Source organism: Myotis lucifugus, unplaced genomic scaffold, assembly GCF_000147115.1.
Source record: "Myotis lucifugus unplaced genomic scaffold, Myoluc2.0 scaffold_1, whole genome shotgun sequence".
Taxonomy (NCBI): Eukaryota; Metazoa; Chordata; class Mammalia; order Chiroptera; family Vespertilionidae; genus Myotis; species Myotis lucifugus.
The window spans coordinates 24,242,147-24,261,316 of NW_005871049.1; the positions used below are offsets into that span (position 1 = coordinate 24,242,147).

At 38.3% G+C, this 19,170-nt stretch overlaps 1 protein-coding gene across 1 annotated transcript in view; it reads left to right on the forward strand.

The window, feature by feature from the left end:
• The window catches only part of MARCH1 (membrane associated ring-CH-type finger 1), a 399,528-nt gene that overhangs the window by 344,749 nt on the left and 35,609 nt on the right, over positions 1-19,170 (forward strand). The window contains exon 5 of the mRNA XM_006081832.3: positions 13,738-13,918. Within this exon, the coding sequence (XP_006081894.1) occupies positions 13,738-13,918 (181 nt within the window). The remainder of the gene's footprint in view (positions 1-13,737; positions 13,919-19,170) is intronic.

The window sequence follows — 19,170 nt, forward strand, 5'->3', positions numbered from 1 at the left end:
CCTCCATGCTGTCTCAAAGGGTAAGATATCCTTTTTTATAGCTGCATAGTATTCCACTGTGTAAATGTACCAAAGCTTTTTTATCCACTCATCTATTGATGGGCACTTGGGCTGTTTCCAGATCTTAACTATTGTAAATAGTGCTGCCATGAACATATACTCTTTCTGATTGGTGTTTCGGGATTCTTAGACTATATTCCTAGGAATGGTATCACTGGTTCAAAAGGCAGTTTGATTTTTTAATTTTTTAGGAAATTCCGTACTGTTTTTCATATTGGTGCAACAGTCTACATTCCCACCAAATTATTTAGTGAGTTGCTGTTACAATTGAATAGAGTTAAAGCTTTTTTTTGTGTGTGTGTGTGTGTGTGTGTGTGTGTGTGTGTGTTTTCATGTTGACACTGGATGAAGAAAATGTATTTTAGGCTCTCCAAATCTTACTTTATTCTTCAGCATGCCATCCCACCCTAACTTTTCAGTTCCTTTCATACTTGGCCACATACTTGACCAGATTACCTGGTCAATTCTACTTCTAGCATTCACTGCAAAATATCTTCTATGTCTGGAGTCCTCTCCCAGCTTCCATCTCCATTTGCCAAAATTCCATCCAGGATCCAATTTTATTTCACATACTACATCTTCCATTAGGCTTAACCACTCCCTACCCCCAATATGTACTTTACCTTTATCTCCATTTCATATAACAGCACTTGATATGACATACATCACATTGTAACTTGGATTCTAGCTAATTGTGCAATTGTCCAATGTATAAACTATGCAAGTATAAGCTCCATGAAGGGCACAAAGCCTGAGACTTATTTATCTTTTTATTTATCACAGCACCCTGTCTGATCTTGCACATAGTAAATATGCAACAAATTATTTCTTGAGAGAGTGATCAAATAAATAAATGAACACATGGATAAATAAGTGAGTAAATGAATTAAGACCGACCATTCTTCATTCAGAGCTCTGGAACTGCCCAGCCACCATGGCTCATTTGTTGAGCATCAACCTATGAATCAGGAGGTCACAGTTCAATTCCTGGTCAGGACACATGCCTGGGTTGTGGGCTCAATCACCAGTGGGGACTGTGCAGGAGGCAGTCAATTATTCTCTCTCATCATTGATGTTTCTATCTCTCTCTTCCTCTCCCTTTCTCTCTGAAATCAATAAAAATATATTTTTAAAAGTACTGGAACTACTGTAAAACATCGATATTTTGCTGAGAGACTTACTTGCCTATATAGGAAAATTTGTATGCAGAAGTATATTTCTAATTCATTCAATGCATTCTTGGTTGTCTGTAAATAAATTACTTTGTCAATTATCCATGGGACTTGAGACTTCCTTTGATGTAATGCTCAGCCAGATAAGATTAATGAATGAACAAAAAACAGAAGGAAGTCTTGGTTGAGAATGAGGTTATGAGGATTCAAACACTTAGCAATCACAAAGAGCTATCACAAAAACAATTTGAATAAAGAGTCTCTGCCGCATGGAGAGAAGAAGACTAAAGAGTTATCATGATATTTTTCTGATAGGGCTATTATTATGTATGTACCAAAGCCCTATTCTGTATCTGACCAAATATATTTATTTATACCTACACAGAAAGCAAATGAGTGTGTATTATCTGTACTTTTGTTTTTTCTTTCCATCTCAATGTATGCAGGTAATAAAAATTGAGCCTATCAACTTTAAAATTACTTGCATAGAAATATCTCTAGTTTAATTTTGTCAATCTTACAAACAAACCCCAAAAGATCTCAAAGCTTACATATAAAATGAATGTTTTTGATGTGTGAGAATGTAGAGAAAATCATTTTATAGGGATTATCTCAAAGGGAACATTCCACATTTTTATCTCTCCTGACTTGGAGGATTTGGACACTTTGAGCTGACCCTAAGACTAGTGAGAAAGATCTATTCTGTTATTGGGCACTTGTGGCTGGGACTCGAGGGGTGACACATGCCATCATACAGGGGGGAAACATCTAATGTACTCCATGAACTCATGGAGCCTTCAGAAAGTCCCCAAGGAGGGCCTAGCCCCCTATGAGACTGGATCACTAGGCTAGATGATAGTACAGGAGGCCTTGTGAGAATCCTTGACCCCAATCAGGATTTAAACTCCTGTTATCAATAAAATTGAATCATAACCAGAGGTGATGAGGGCCTCAAGCAGAGCAATTTAAATAGAATGTTCCCAATCCATTGCTGCTCACACAACCACAATAACCTTTGAATACAAATAAGACTTGGCCTCCTCTGCTTTCATTACTGGCACAGCAAGGTGATCATTTTCTTCTCCACGTTTTTCATCAGTGTGATCTCTAGTGGGAAGAAAACGCAGCTGGTTAGTTGTGACTTTGGATCAGCTCCAGGATCAAGCTCGGAGCCAGGGACACTGCTATGCCATCGTCTTTGGTGTTGCTCATTCCCTCCAGCCTGTGCAGATGGTGTGAAGTGTTGACCAAGTCAGTGGTGACAAATTAGGGCATGAAATTAAACTCAGGAAGTCATTCTCTGTAGCAGGGTTCTTGTTTTTTTAGTTGAAAATACTCCTTTGAGAAAAGTAAACACTAAAAATCACTTGTGTGTGAAAAGCTGTCACTCATCTGTAGATCTTAAGAAGACTGTAGATTCAGAATGGCCAATCTTATGATTATAAAAATTGTATTAGCTGTCTATAGAATATTTTATCCTTATATCATAATTATATTTTTAATTAGAGTTTACAAGATATTTTTAATCTCAGGCTGAATGGTAGCTTATAATGCTTAGCTTCATTTCTCTAAAGAAAATCTGATTTAAGGTTGTTTGTATTTTGAAATCCAAAAATGTATGCTGACTCCATGTCAATCAGAGTTGCTGGAAACAGCTGTTAGTAAGAATACTATTATTAAATGCTGTCCATCTTCTTCTCTACTTATTAAATAAGAGTTACTTCTCCTTTCTTTATCAGATCAGTTTGCTTGACTTCCTCTGATGCTCTGAGAGGGTATAAAATTGGTATACCACAGTTTGGTTCCTCAAATGTTAATGAAAGAGTAAAGGGTATGTGCAAGGATCATGCATTTCTCACTTTCATTATAAGTGAATTTTCCCGAAACATAAACAAAACGCTGGTAGTTGGTAACAATTTCTGAGAATTGCTAAATCATCTCACTAAGCTCTCTCTTTTGGTTTGTGCTCTGTAATACCTTAAACTATGTTCAAGTAATACCTTAAGCTATACCATTCCCAGGCCCTTTATGGTCTAGTAATTTGCCATCTTTACCCTGACTTTTTAACATTCTTATCATATAAATTACTCTCAATATCATGCTGTTCTTTCCATGCAAAGAAAAAAATTAATAAATAGGAATTTATTCAGCTCATAATAGAAGAACTTAGATAGATTAAACATTAACAAACAACAAGGAAAAGAACTGTATGGAACACAATTTAAGAGCAATGAAACCTCAAGAAATGAAGGGAGCATTGTAGGGGAAGAAGATTTAGAGGCTGTTGCATTAATGCTGTGAGTCTTAGGATAGCTTCAACTTAGATGCGGTGTTATCAAGAGAGGTAGGGTATCAAGAATATGAGATTATATTTGAGAAAATTCTCAGAGGCACACATCACCAGAATGCAGTAGGCTGGCAAAATAACCATCTGAGCATTACCTTTAAAAAATACTACTTATCCTTTATTGACAATTAACTTAATCCTTATAAATAGTCCTATGAAGTAGATGCTGCTACTTTCTTATTTTATTGATGAGAAACTTGAAAATACAAGACAAGTAACTTAACAACATACATATGAAGAACTATGATTCTAATGCTTATTGTACTTGTAACAACCACACCAGCGTTTCCCAACATTCGTCATATCAGGACACAAACAGAACATGACAACATTTGTGAGTTCACCGGGATTAATGGACAACACACCCAAGACCTTCACGCTGCCCTCTAGGCTCAGAGGAAGCAAGATCTTGGCACAGTGGTAATTTATTTGTGGCAAACGTTATAGCTTATGATCTGGTAAATATTGTAAGATGCTACTAAGCCTGTATGTTAGGGATTAGTGGGAAATAACGACAATAGTATGGTCAAGGTAAATTTGGATTATGGAAGGTCATATAAAAATCAGGTGATTTGATTTGATTGATGATAGAGTTCTTAAAGAGTGGCCATATATTAAGAATAACTGTATGTTTTAAAAATGATTTGGAAGGAGCAAAACCTTAAAGATAGTTTGTGTCAAAAGTAATTGATAATTGACCATTCAAAACTACTAGAGAGGTGACAGTGAGGATGAAAATGAGGAAGATATGGAAAACACTGAGGGAGAAAAATATTGCCACATTAATGACAATTTCAATATGCAATTTGAAGTACATGGAAGGTTCAAAGATAAAGGCAAACCAAGAGAATGGGATATGTATTGAATGGCATCTTTGAGATGAAAAGCTATTTTGGAGAAGATGAGATATAGGAAATAGTAAGTGTCCCTTTGGAATACCCTGTTATTGAAGTTAGAAAACTGGCTGGAGTTTTTTGCTATTAGAGGGGCAGAGGTTGTTTTTGGAGATGGATGTTTTAAAATCACAAATCCAGGAGCAATGCTTGAAGTTGTGGGCCTAGATTGCCTTCCTACAAAAGGATAGTCAGTATAGAAGGAAAAAAAGGCCAAGTACAAAATTTCCAGAATAAGCAGAGAGGAAATGCTGATAAAGAAATGGTGGTGGTGGTGTAGAAATCAGTCTGTGGGAAAGGGAGAATAGCAGATTGCAACGATGGAAACGGGATATGAGGTTGTGTTCCTTTAACACAGTGATTTTCAACTTTTTTTATTTCATGGCACACATGAGCTAATTACTAAAATTCTGCGGCACACCAAAAATATGTTTTTTGCTGATCTGACAAAAAATAGATATAATTTTGATTGATTCACACCAGATGGCTATTGTTGTGTTGGCTGTTGTCATTTTTTTATTTGAAATATAAGGGGGGAAAAAGGTCAGTGCCCCTGACCAAATAGTCAGATATTGCATGTTTTAAAAATTCTTGTGGCACACAGGTTGAAAATCATTGCTTTAACACTATGTCAGGCATATTGTGCTTGAGTACTTTCAATGATGGGAAATTTACACTCTCCTCAGGCAGCTTCTAACATCTTTTGAAAGCTCTGTTTGTGCCTTTGACTGTTACTCATTGGATGCTGTTGTAGAACAGAACAAGACCAGTTGCCTTTCACACGTCCAAAGAAAGCTGTCATGTAATTTTCGCTTCCCTCCCCTTTTCTCCCCTCAGATGTTAAATGTGACTTAGTATTTCTTTTTATTTGTCCCCAAATAACTACACTCATACTTTAGAAGGTCGCCCCTTTGACCTACAATTTTTAATTATTGTAGAAAAGTCTGAGCCATGAATTTACATATGTTGAATTCCATATTATTCCCTTATCATCTCTCACCATCAAAGCTCACCTATCATATCTCCCCTATCATTTCTCACCTTCTCAGGCTCCAGAATCCTAACATTTTTTTTATCTGTCCTCCGTAAGTATTCACTATTCCAAAACCTACAATCATCTTTTTTTGTAATATTTTTTATTGATCTCAGAGAGGAAGGGACAGGAAGAGAGAGATAGAAACATCAAGGATGAGAGAGAATCATTGATTGGCTGCCTTCTGCATGCCCCCTACTGGGGATTGAGCCCACAACCCAGGCATGTGCTCTGACCAGGAATTGAACTGTGACCTCCTGGTCCACAAGTTGGTGTTCAACCACTGAGTCATGCCAGCCGGGCCTTACAATCATCTTATATGCCCTTCTGATTCCACTTTTCTTAAATTCAAGGTTAGCAATATAAGAGCAATGTCACATGAGTCAAAAAGAGATAAATTTAAAGGACAGGTTAGTCAACCATGCAAAAAGATATAGGAAAGATAAAGATCTTAGAAAAGTTCCTTAAACTTGGCTGTAAGGAGAGTGTTGGTAGTTTAGCAGAAAAGTGATAGAAGAAATAAAGTAGATGGAGAAAATGTTTCCCTTTCTTACATCTCAGTTCTTTATAATGAAAAATGTACAGTCTGTAAGCTAAAATGCAGACATGAAAAATTGAGTTGCTTTTATAAAAAGTGTGTGATGTATTGCATCTGTTACCTAGCAGCAATTTCTGTTGGTGTTATTGATTATTTATAGATTGACAATAAGGCCTTAATGTGGCATGACATTTATACTTTGCAGTATTTTCTCATATATCCTATTTTATTTGAGCCTCATGATAGCCATGTAAGATTTTACAAATAAATAAAACCTACTGTTTAAAAAACTTCTCTGAGGCCATCCAACGTATAGAAGAGCAAAGCTAAATTTAATCCCAACTTAGCCTAACACAGTCTAAATGTACTCCCTGGCCTAGTTTTATTTGAGACATGTCTTTGACTTGACTGACCTGGGGATTCAGATGTGTCAGTAAATAACGCAGCTGTGCAGAGTCAGAATTCATGACCTTGGTTTCACAAGCATTCGCTCTAAGCAACTTACAAACTATCTTCTCAAAACTATGAGTTCCAAAGAACTGAAAGCAATGACATAGATAAACCAAATTAGTAGTAGTAGTCTCAGTAGTATTAATCCTGTGATAAAATTGACAAATTAGCCATAATAAAATTAACAAATGATTGCCTATGATGTGCCATATATTATACTTTGTGATTTAATCCTCATGACTCCCTAAGATGTATTTTTAACCTCACTTTACACATGAGTAAACTGAGAACTTCTCTAGTTTCCTGGAACAAATAGCGAGGATGTGAGTCAGAATTTGATTTGCTTCTTGTGAGTCTCAAGCACCAAACTATTCCATATTATTTTTCCTATGACAATGAGAAAAAATGCAATCAAAGGGATATGAAGTCAACTATGAGAAACACAAATACTCTACATATAAACAGTTTTTGTCTCATTTCCTCCCACTTTCAAAATCAGTTCTCCACCAACATTGTGATTTATAGTCTCTCAAACCCATTCTTTTCTCATAATACATTAACCGTGCAATGGCTTCACTCACCTTCCTGCTCAGTGAGAGTCTAGACCCCATGGCCAATGGTTTTCATGCCATAATCTCTGATGCACCACAATGCTTCACTCGTTTGTCCTTCCCTTTTCTGACCGTGATCTCAGGATGTGAGATTGCGCTACTACCTGTAGGATTGCTGTCTGACTGCTGAACACCGCCAAGTCACAATGTACTGTTAATAGCGTCTACTATAAATCCGTGCTGTCTCATCCCACCAGGCACCCCGTGGCTGCTCCACAGTTCTAATATTCATGCTTGGCTAATTTCCCATTACATTCTCCAAGTGGCACTTTCTAATTATTTACAGCCTCTATAAGACCTTAACCTTATGCCTTCCTGCCATCTGTGTATCCTATATGTCGTGTCCTGTATCACGGAAGATATTCAGGCCTCCCAGCACCAGCTACTGTGATTTCCTCTGCCTCCATCACCTTTGATTTTCACTGTCATTTTTTCTCTACCTCTTGCTCACAGGAAACTGTCTGCTTCCCTGCAAAGATAATCCTCTACCATACTTCCTTGCCTCATACTTTCTCAACTTCTCAAAAACCTTCATTTAACAGTGGAGCATTCTCTTGTCTATGTGCCTTTTTTTTAGGAAACCCTCTCTTTGGCACCTTCAGTTCTGCTTTATGAACAAGAAACCTGTGAAAAGAAAATTAAACTAAAACTAAAACTTTCTCTAGTCTGCTCCCCTTTCATTGCTCTGCTGTATTTCTCAAAAAGAGAGAGAGATTATACCTCCTCACCCATTTACTTGAGCACTAATTTCTCACCCAAAGCTTAATACCTTTCAATATGGCTCTGACCAACATGTCTTCTAGTCATTCTTTTGGCTTAGTAAAGTGAATTCAAATAATGAATGCCAAACTCTAAAGTAGGATGATTAGTTCTGAACAAAGAAAAATATCCAAATGAAACCATTACAAACATGGCAGTATCCATAATTACTGTGCTTAAAGATTAGTTAGTTAGAGAGAAGTATGGAGAAAAATGTAGGTAAGGATGTGAGGGGATATACCAGAAAGATTTGCCAAAAGAGAAACGGAAATGTGGCACGGAACATGGGGAGAGGGAGTTGACAGGCCTGCACGTGAGATGCCGTCTGCAGATTACAGATGGTGACTGCCGTCAGGAGGCCCATATTACAAATGTGCAGGCTGCCACAGCCAGTCACGGAAACCCAGCAAGGTCCTGGGGACCTCTGCACGCTCTGCAGGCCAAGTGTCCCATCTCCTCCCCAATGTCACCATGGTGTTCCAGATTCTTAATACTGAGATGATGGTAATAGTTGCCCAAGTGGGGTCCCTGCCTGCAAATTCTTTTCTCTCCCTCTCAATTTACTCTACATGCTGATGCTATGATCTGAATTTCCTTTGCATATAGCGAGAACCAAGAAAATGTGAGTGAATGCAATGACAAAGGAATGAATGGGGGGAAAATTCCCAAAGTTACATAATCACTATGGCCTTCATGAATATTTTTTTCACTGATGATTTATTTTTTAAAACTTATGCAGAAAAAAATTATTCTACCAGAACCAAGAAGCCTTGGTAAGAGAAGGGGTGGGGAGCAGTGGAGGTCATTTTGAGATACATAAGATCCCTCCCCTCTCCCCCACAAAAAAAAAAAAGCCTACTTTTCTTAAAACTTAACATTAAGGGACTTTTGAAGTGCACACACACACACGCACACACACAATTTTCAAAATTTAATTTCAGAAATGGTATTTTGTAGTCTGCTCTTCACAGAAAGCTAGAAATAATATAGAAGTAGAAGTTTATTCACGTTATAAAATGTGAAAGTCTCAACATATGCTGATTAAATTCTAAGCAGCCAGTTCATATGCTAAAATGCCAAAAAATGACACCAATGAAGATCACCAATGATTTTACAGAATCACTCAAATCATAAACTATAATTTCCCATAAGGTAAACATGCATCAAAATTATGAATGTTTTGCCAAAACCAGTTTGGCTCAGTGGATAGAGCGTCGGCCTGTGGACTGAAAGGTCCCAGGTTCGATTCCGGTCAAGGGCATGTACCTGGGTTGCGGGCACATCCCTGGTGGGGGATGTGCAGGAGGTGGCTGATTGATGTTTCTCTCTCATCGATGTTTCTGACTCTCTATCTCTCTCCCTTCCTCTCTGTAAAAAATTAATAAAATACATGCTTCAAAATTATGAATGTTTTACAATGCAATTTCATTGTTGAAATCATTTTGTGCGCACAGTTATTCTGTTGGAAAAAGCATGTTTATATTTTCATTTATAATTTAGCAATTGTAGTTTGTATGAAGTATATCAATTTAAGATTTGTTTAATTCTTTCTGTAATGGCATTATCACATTTTTTTATTTCTAGTAGATATCTGAAGTTTATAATTAGCTCTTAAATTCATTTAGAACAATCTCAACATGGTTTTAAAAAGTCTCCTGGGATCCAACATCATTTGGATAATTTGGGAAAAGTTCAAAATGTTAAAATAATGTAAAAATAAAATTTGTGAAATGGGAATGGAAATGAATTAAGCTCTTGATTTTTCCTGTGGGAAATAATCTTAATTTTATGGGAAAAAATGCTGGTGGTACTTCAGGTAACAGTTTCAGCAAAAAATTTTTTTAAAGGAGTCTATAAGATACAACAAGTTGGACTATACAATCAGTAAACGGTTCAGATCAGTTTGAACTCAGTAACCATCAAGGTCATTGTTTAAATCTGCTTATGAATAAATTACAGTTTTCATGTCAATAAAAAATCAGAGCCTCAGAATCATCTTGACAGCTGTGCAGCATTTCACACATTCGTATTTTCTTTTTGACATTTTAAAATTAAATTTACTGGGGTGACATTGCTTAATAAAATTATATAAGTTTTAAGTGTACAATTCTGTGATACATCATCTGTATATTGCACTGTGATTCCACCACCCAAAGTCAAATCTTCTTCCATTCCCATATATTTGATCCCCTTTACTATTTACTACCCTCCCCACCTCACTCTCCCTGCTAACCACCATGCTGTTGTCTGTGTCTATGAGTTTTTTTCTTATTTGTTCATTCGTTGTTTTCAGTTTTATATCCCACGTATGAGTGAAAGCATATGGTCCTTGCCTTTTTTCTGTCTGATTTATTTTGCTTAGCATAATATTCTCAAGGTCCATCCATGTTGTCACAAATGGCAGTGTTTCATCTTTCCTTATGGCTGAGCCGTATTCCTTTTACACAATTGATTTTTAGTGATGAATTATCAGATGGCATTAACTGCTAGTTTTTATTTTTCAAATGAGAAACTGTGCTCCCTATCCCTGCAGACTGTTTATGGTTCAGCAGGCTCCAATGCCAGATCAGGAGGGACTTTCACTTTTATTGTGTGCTTCTCTATGTAACCTTTACTTCAACTTCTGTTCCTTGCAGAAGTTGAGGTAATTTTTCGTAAGCCGGATTTTTATTATTGTTCATGATACTCATGCATTGTCTTTAACTCATAAACACCATGTTTAAGGTGGGAGTAAGCAGACATGTTCTGTAAAGGGATGGATAGTAAATACGTTAGTCTTTGCAACCATATGGTCCCTGCAGCAACTCTCAATTCCGCAGGTATAGTGCAAACACAGCTCTACATAAACAATGTGCATGGGTGTGTTTCAATAGAACTTTACTTACAAGGACATGCAGCAGGAAGAACTAGGCCATAGTTTGCTGACCCCTGACCTTAGGGAGTATCTTTGTGTAACAGCAGGGAGAGAAGAGTTTCGAGGACTTAAGAAATACCAACCTCTCTTGCCCTATAATTCATTAAGTTTCAAAGGCTCCAGGGATAAGTATTACAACAAAATGAAGTGCTACAGAAACCCGATTTGCTTTCACTGGTTGCTTTTATAATAAGTCAGTGTTGACGGAACAGTTCCTTTGCTCAGCAGTCTTCTACTGAGCCTGATGGTGCAGCCAACACTCAGTTGGCAATGGGTGTGATACAGTGTAGACTAAGCCTTGATCCCTACAACCGACACCTCTGGAAAGAGGAGGTATTTCAGGCTTTTAGATTAAAAATTGGTTCTCAGATAATGTTCAGTTTGTCCCCACCACATCAGCCATTTGTTCGTGCTGCCACAACCAACACTGTTCCTTCCTAACTCGGTCCAGGAGGAGGTGGACTACGCTCTCATCCCACCGCTCCCACCCCTAGGACTTTAGAAGTCAGTGTTTGCTTTTGCTCACTTTATTTTTGCTTAAGAAACGGAGATTCAAGTACCGCTGCCCTGTGTCCTACTTCTTTATTTTGAGGTTGGGGAAGGGCTGGGTTTCAATTCCTGTATCTTGCTGCAGTAACAAGCTGTGCAGCCATTTCATTTCCCCTGGGGAGGCAGCTGAGGTAGATAGAAGTGTATTTTAAAACTCCACTCTTTAAAACTCCTGCTTCTGGAGAACAGAGCACACAGACTGTAAAGGAAAGAGCAGTAGCTGCAATTTAAACATTCTTCCAGGGCACCACTGCCACTGAACTCTAAAAGTAACTATACAGATATATTTTCAATGCTCCATTCCTGCTTCTGAACAGATTTCAAGCAAATATTTCTAATTAATGGTATTATCAACTTTAACAGCTGATCCTATATAATAAAACCCTAATATGCAAATCAACTGAATGAAAGAAAGACCCGTGGCTGACACGCACTGACCACCAGGGGGCAGATGCTCAACACAGGAGCTGCCCCTTGGTGGTCAGTGTGCTCCCACAGGGGGAGCTCTGCTCAGCCAGAAGCCAGGCTCAAGGCTGGAGAGCTCAGCAGCGGTGGCAGGAGCCTCTCCCGCCTCCACTGCAGGCCGCTGGGCAGTAAGGAGCGAGGGATCTGGACTGTGCAGGCCAGGCTGAGGGACTCCCCGGGACTGAGGGGCTCCCCGAATGCACGAATTGCATGCATCAGGCCTCTAGTTAAATCATAAGAATTTATTGAAGGACTAGGACTTAAATTCACCACATTCAGGTTAACTAATTACGTCTTAAAACTTGAAGATAAGAATAATTATTTCATACACTGCCGGTGTTCATGTCCCAGCACCAAGAAGGGTTCAGGAATCTGGAAAAGGCTGTGCACAGATGACATAGAAATCCAGAGACTAATAAAGAGTCCGGAGATGAGATATAATTTTGAAAGGCATTGGGGGTCAGAGGACCTTCAGCTAAAGGAACTGAAGACTCCCTCCTTGTCTAGGACCCTTGCTTTTATTAACACAATTTGTCCTAAGGCAAGGTGGAGATAATACACTTCAATGGGTAAGGTTTCAAAGGGTACAGAGTCCATTGTCAGAATGGGGGAATAGCCTACGGCTGTTCAGGTGTTTGGCCAGTAGGAGGCAATAACATGTAGATTAAGATGCCCTTTAACTGTCTGGCAGCCACAATCAGTTTCCTATTCAGGTTTGGGGAAATGCCTTTAGCCATTCCCAACAGATGACTATATGTGTGACTCAACCCTGTTGAGTCCCCAAGTTTGAAACTCTTAAAATTATGACATGCTGGAATTGGTCTACGGCAATACACTGTGAATCTATGGCTCTAAAATTCATGGTAATTCAGTAAACTAGTTGAACTCTGAATTCCTTGGAAGATGTAGTAATTAACATTTTGAAACAATAGGATTTACTCTACTTGAACTTTATGCAACCAGTAATTTTTGTAACTTTTAAACAATGATGGTTATGACAGTTTAGGCCATTCATTGTGACCAAATTTGTGTGCATCTTTCTAGGGAAATATTTATAATACTAGAGGCCCAGTGCATGGATTCGTGTACCGGTGGGGTCCCTCAGCCTGGCCTGTGCCCTCTCGCAATCTGGGATCCCTCAGGGGATGTCTAATTGCTGGTTTTGGCCCTGCAGGCCAGGCCGAGGGACCCCACTGATGCATGAATCCGTGCACTAGGCCTCTAGTATGCATGTAAGATGTTTGGTTAATATCCTCCCACCCTCCCCTCTCCCCCCTTCTCTCTGAGATTCATCTGTCTGTTCCATGTTTCCATGCCTGTGCTTTGCGCGTCTGCCTCCTGGTGGTCAGTGTGTGTCATAGCTACTGATCAAATGATCGAACGGTCTAACGGTTGAACAGTTGAACGATTGCTTAGGCTTTTATATATATAGATTTCCTAGGTGGGACATTATATATCCACTTTATTCTTTGGTAATATGTTACATTTTTCAGAATTCTTCCTCATTGGTAGGATACCCTATGTCTAAATGATATACCATGCCCCTGTAAATCTATCATCAAAATAAAAGAATGAAATTATCAGATTACAACATTCCTTAGAAGACTTCGAATTTAGAACTTTTATGTATGAAAGCATATGCCATAGACACTGACCTGTTAAACAGATTAAGCTGGGACACAGCTCAATAGTTGTACTGTTAAAATTGGCTTTAGTGTAGAAGCGTAGCAGTGTTAATGCCTCCTAACATGACTTAAGAGTCGACCAATGACTGTGCAAATGAAATAAAATTAATATCGGTCATAGATGCAGTTCTAGCATCAAGTTGGAATGAAACAGCCATGCCTTCTAAAGCTTAGGGTGCAGTTCCTAATATAGCCTGGGATGAACGAGGGAGGAAACCCATTGGTGGGAGATCTCACCCTGGCCGCTGTGTCCTTCCCCAGGATCTGTCACTGCGAAGGGGATGAAGAGAGCCCCCTCATCACACCCTGCCGCTGCACGGGCACCCTGCGCTTTGTCCACCAGTCCTGCCTCCATCAGTGGATCAAGAGCTCAGACACGCGCTGCTGTGAGCTCTGCAAGTATGACTTCATAATGGAGACCAAGCTCAAACCCCTCCGGAAGGTACAGTATTTGTAGGAGTTGTTTTGGAGGAGAGAACTGGTAAAGCTGGCTTGTTTTAAAAATCCATTTGTTTCCCCAGTAAGATTTTGCTAATATGCTAATATCCATGAAGAGTACATGCCTCGTGTGGGAGTCAGAGTGTAAAATGCAGCCAAGTGTTTGCAGATAATGCTTCCTTCTTCTCTGTTTTTTATATTCCAGAACCTCTGATTTTTACATCACTCTTCAAACTAAGAAAAAAAATATAGTGTGTGTATGAATGTTTATTCGTATATGTGCCTGTGTGGATATGTATATATGTGCATATATGTGTGTGTGTGTGTACATGTATGTGTGTGTATATATACATATGCAAAATATTCTTGTAATTCAATGTAAATGAATTAATGGGAATTAATGATTTTATTAAATTAAAATCAACATTTTATTTACTGAGGTCGATTCCCAAGAAGGTTATATAATAGATTACATTAAATAATATGAACTTATCGAATTTCTTGAAAGTCAGGCATTAAGCTAATAGAAGAGAATGATTTTTTTATAAGGTGTGGACTCTTCTGTGTTTATCTTTATTTGGGGATTTGGTGTGGAGGTTCACATATAATTAGAGTATATAGAAAAAGTATTATTTTCCATAATGTTCACCAAACTCTAAGACAGAGGTAAGTATACTTTTACCTATAAATTTAATCCTCAAGTTCCTCATTTATGTTATATTTTTCTAAAGAATAAATAATTATATGAGTAAAATATAAAATTAGCATTTCACTCAAAGCTAGTGGAGGAAATCTTGTAGAGGATGCAAAGAAAAATGAACTTCATGTAATTCATGCTTGATGGCTGGGCCCCTGGATTGTTGCACGGAACGTATTCAACTTTTTACCCAACTGCAGCCTGACATATCTGGATGCCTCGATTTCCAAATGAGAGTGTAGAGACTGCGATTTAAATAATGAATCTGCCTATAGCTGCTTTTTTATTTGAATTAAATGCAAAGAAAAAGTGTATAAAAAGAACATTGCTTAGAAATGAACATGATGGGTTTGGAGATGAGCAGAGATGTAAAGCAAACAAGAATATTCCAATAGTCATCTGACTGGTGGCTGGCCAGCTCAAGTCTTCATTAAAAATCTGTAAATTATGGAGAGAGAGAATAGCATCCCCTGCCTTTGTGGGAGCCTTAATTTTAAAATTCTGCAAGTGCTTTAGAAATGTCAAAACTGATGCACAAAATACCTCTGGGAAACACATTGTCTTTTTTTTAACATCTGGGGTGATTCGAGTGCAAAAAGATGACACTATGTTCCTCTGGTCCCAGAGCAATCAAATGACAGAAACAGAAATGGGCCCTTACTCCTTGCCCTTTGCTTTATCCACTGAACAGATGCTATGTGTTGTCTGGAGAAGCTACATGACACATTGTGCTCCATGATTCTGTAAATTTCTCTTCTGACCCTCCAGGGAACTACAAATTATTTCATAGCATCTGTATATTTCTCCATGTTTTTTTTTCTTAACCTACATCTATATAAAATTTTCATTTCAACTTTGTCAAACATAACATTTCAATTTGAAAGTTACAATCTAGAATAATAAAATATTCACATTTTATCTTCTTTATACTGTCTACCCTCTCCCCCATTTTGTATAATAAACAATACATGATGCTATATATAACTTGAAAAGTATTCTTATTCTACCTTCATCTTCTATAGAGTCATCCCTTATATACAACTCTGATCCTTTCTTAATATTTTATTACCAATAATTTACAAACCCATTGGGAAATTCTATTTTTGCCTCAACTAACCTGTTTACAAACTAGAGAAATGCAGTGAATACATCTACCCTTTTTAATGAATATGAATATTCATTACATACTAAAGTAATATATTCTTAGTAATGAATATGTTGTGGCAACCTACTGGGCACCTACTATCTGTTGATTAATGAAATATCCTAGTTTTCTTATAAATATTTCCTGTGAGTGGTCATAAATATTAATGAAGGACAGCATGTCAACATCCTTCATTTTTAATAGCATTTATATATCTACAGAGGATGTTAGAATCTCATCCGGAGGTTGCTTCCTAACAGCCCACTGATGTGTTTTATTTGATCCACAAAGATTAAAATTTGAATTAATTACCAATATTTAAATAGGTGATTATATTATGTAAAATTCTACACCTCTGCATTTAAAAATCACAGTATCTGGTTTTACTGGAACCATATTTCCATAGGACAACAACCAGGGAGCTAGATGATGGCTAGTCCTTTCTAAAGGCTATTTGCCTTTAAGTTCTCCACATTCCTCAGCCCTTTCTCTTTTTCCATCCTGAGACTTTGTGCAGTCTCCACTCATATGAGTACTCTGTGGTTCTAGTGAAGGTATTTGAATTTTCAACTCCTGGTCTAACACATGACTCCTAGACATACATTCTATTCCTACCTCTGTGGTTTATGGGTTAAAAACTTAGAAAAAGTATTTCAAACTTTCACTTTCTTCCTTAAACCTATGGGGCACTGGGATAATACTTAAACGGCAGTATCCAAAATAAATTTTCGGATTCTCAGGTGGTACAAACTATATAGATTTGAGGCATTTCAAAACTTTTCTAGATGGTTTGTTTTGATGGCACTAAGATTCAGCAACAGTTTTGTCTTGGTAGTTTTTAAGTGGTCGTCAAGAATGACAGGCATAGCTCTAGCCGGTTTGGCTCAGTGGATAAAGTGTCAGCCTGCGGACTGAAGGGTCCCAGGTTCGATTCTGGTCAAGGGCACATGCCTGGGCAGTGGGCTTGATCCCCAATGAGGAAGAGTGTAGGAGGCAGCCAATCAATGATTCTCTCTCATCATTGATGTTTCTATCTTTCTCTCCCTCTCCCTTCCGCTCTGAAATCAATAAAAATATATTTTTTTAAAAAGAATGACAGGCATAATAACCCGTGGACACAGACAATGGGTGGTGAGGGCCTGGGGTCGGGGGTGGGGGGTCAGGAGCAGGATGGAAGAGGTTAATCACGGGGGAGGAGGATCTATTTTCAACAATGAAGATTTTTTTTAAAAAGATGACAGGTATAGCATTTGGTTAGAATATATTCGAAATATATCCAATTAATTGCTCTCAATTCAGTAATTCTATTACAGCTTATAACATTCTAAAGACCAATCACATGAAACAATTACTTTAGCTAATGATTCTGAATTTCTAACATTAGCCAATGGAAGTGGGATATTCTGTTGAGATGAAATAGCTTCTTAAAATAGAAAGGTGTGAAGCTTCATAATCTGATGAACATTGTTGCTTAATAGTTAGTCTCTAAAGATATCAGCAAAATCTTACTTCATTAATTGCTAATAATACTACATGAAAAGCTATAGTTAGTAAATTCCTCAAGGTATGTTAATGTTTCCAGATGAAAACGTTTAAAATATAAATTAAATCAAGAGCTTATTTGAGAAAAAAGCAATTTTTATCATCTTTAAGTCAGTAACTCAGCTACTTATATAACATTTAAGAAACGTCCCATTGCCCTAGCTGGTTTGGCTCAGTGGATAGAGCATCAGCCTGCAGACTGAAGGGTCCCGGTTCAATTCTGAACATGCCCAGGTTGCAGGCTCGATTCATAGTAGAGGGTGTGCAGGAGGCAGCCAATGAATGATTCTCGTTCATAATTGATGTTTCTATCTCTCTCTCCCTTTCCCTTTCTCTCTGAAATCAATATAAACATATTTTTTTAAAGAAAAAAAAATCTCATTAATCTACTGAGTTACCTGCATCAGAAATAATTGCTAGGGCCAAGAAAAAAAAAGCCAAAAATATAGCAAGCAGAATGACAACTCAATGAAATTTCAAAATGGACACAATATCAGTTAGGAAGCATAAACTAACTAGAGGCCCAGTGCATGAAATTCGTGCATGGGGGACGGGGATCCCCTCAGCCCAGCCTGCACCCTCTCCAATCTGGTACCCCTCAGGGGATGTCTGACTGCCAGTTTAGGCCTGATCCCCAGGATCAGACCTACACCAACAGTTGGACATCCCTCTCACAATCTGGGACCACTGACTCATAACTGCTCACCTGCCTGCCTGCCTGATCACCCCTAACTGCCTCCCCTGCTGACCTGGTCACCCCCAACTGCCACCCCTGCCAGCCTAGTTGCCCCCAAATGCCCCCCTTCGCTGGCCTGGTCACCCCACCTACCCCACACAGTTGGCCTTGTCACCCTAACTGCCCCCCCCAGCCTGGTCACTCCTCACTGCCCCCCCTGCCACCTGGTCACCCCCAACTCCCCCCCCTGCAAGCCTGGTCGCCTGCTGTTTGGTCATTTGGTCGCCCCTCACTAAGTCCCCTGCCGGCCTGGTCGCTCCACGCAGCTTGTTGGGTCATCCGTTTGGTTGCGATGGTCACTTAGGCTTTTATATATACAGATATCCTGTTCTGAAGTTGAAGAATTGCATAGGGCTCAGGTTTGAATCACTCCTGAGTGGGAGAAACCAGCTGCTGGATTTGTAGCTAAGCTTGAAGATAGCAAATGCTACTGACAATTTATGTCCTCCCCTAAAATGTTCCTTTACATAGCTTTCCATATACAACTATTTGACAAATATATACCACAAATACTCAACTCTATGTATCCATTTATTCCTTGTCTCATTTCTACAGATAAAATGAGGCAGTGAATCAATTACCTTTGCTTTAGTAACAATTTGGTTGAGCCATATGCACTTGTCATTTTTGCAGATCAAAAATAATTGAATATTGGAAAGCTCATAATAGATAAGTTCTGTGTGAACTTATTATACCAAATAAAAAGGAATAATCATTTTGGTATTTGTACATTTCCACCATAATGACTTATGGTGATTTAGTTACAATATCTTTTTTTTAATAAAGAACTGTACATGGCAAATACTATGTTAATTCCTTCCTTTCCTAATTTGATGTAGCATCCCATCTTTTAAAAGAACCAAGAGCCTATATAAGCTGCTCTAGTGAGTCAACTGCGTAAAGGTTATTATTGATTCTCCGCTGAGCAGGAGGTCTTGCAATTCATAGAATTAAAATTGGACAGGGCAGGAAATGCGATTGGATTCTTAGGGTCTTCCAGTACTCTGTTGAATAATGTTGCCTAATCATCTAAGAAATTTAAATTTTAAATTTCTGGCACATCATTTACTTAACCATTGTGGGGGATTTGTAATTTCACTAATACAACCACCACATACTGAATTTCTTCTATGTGCC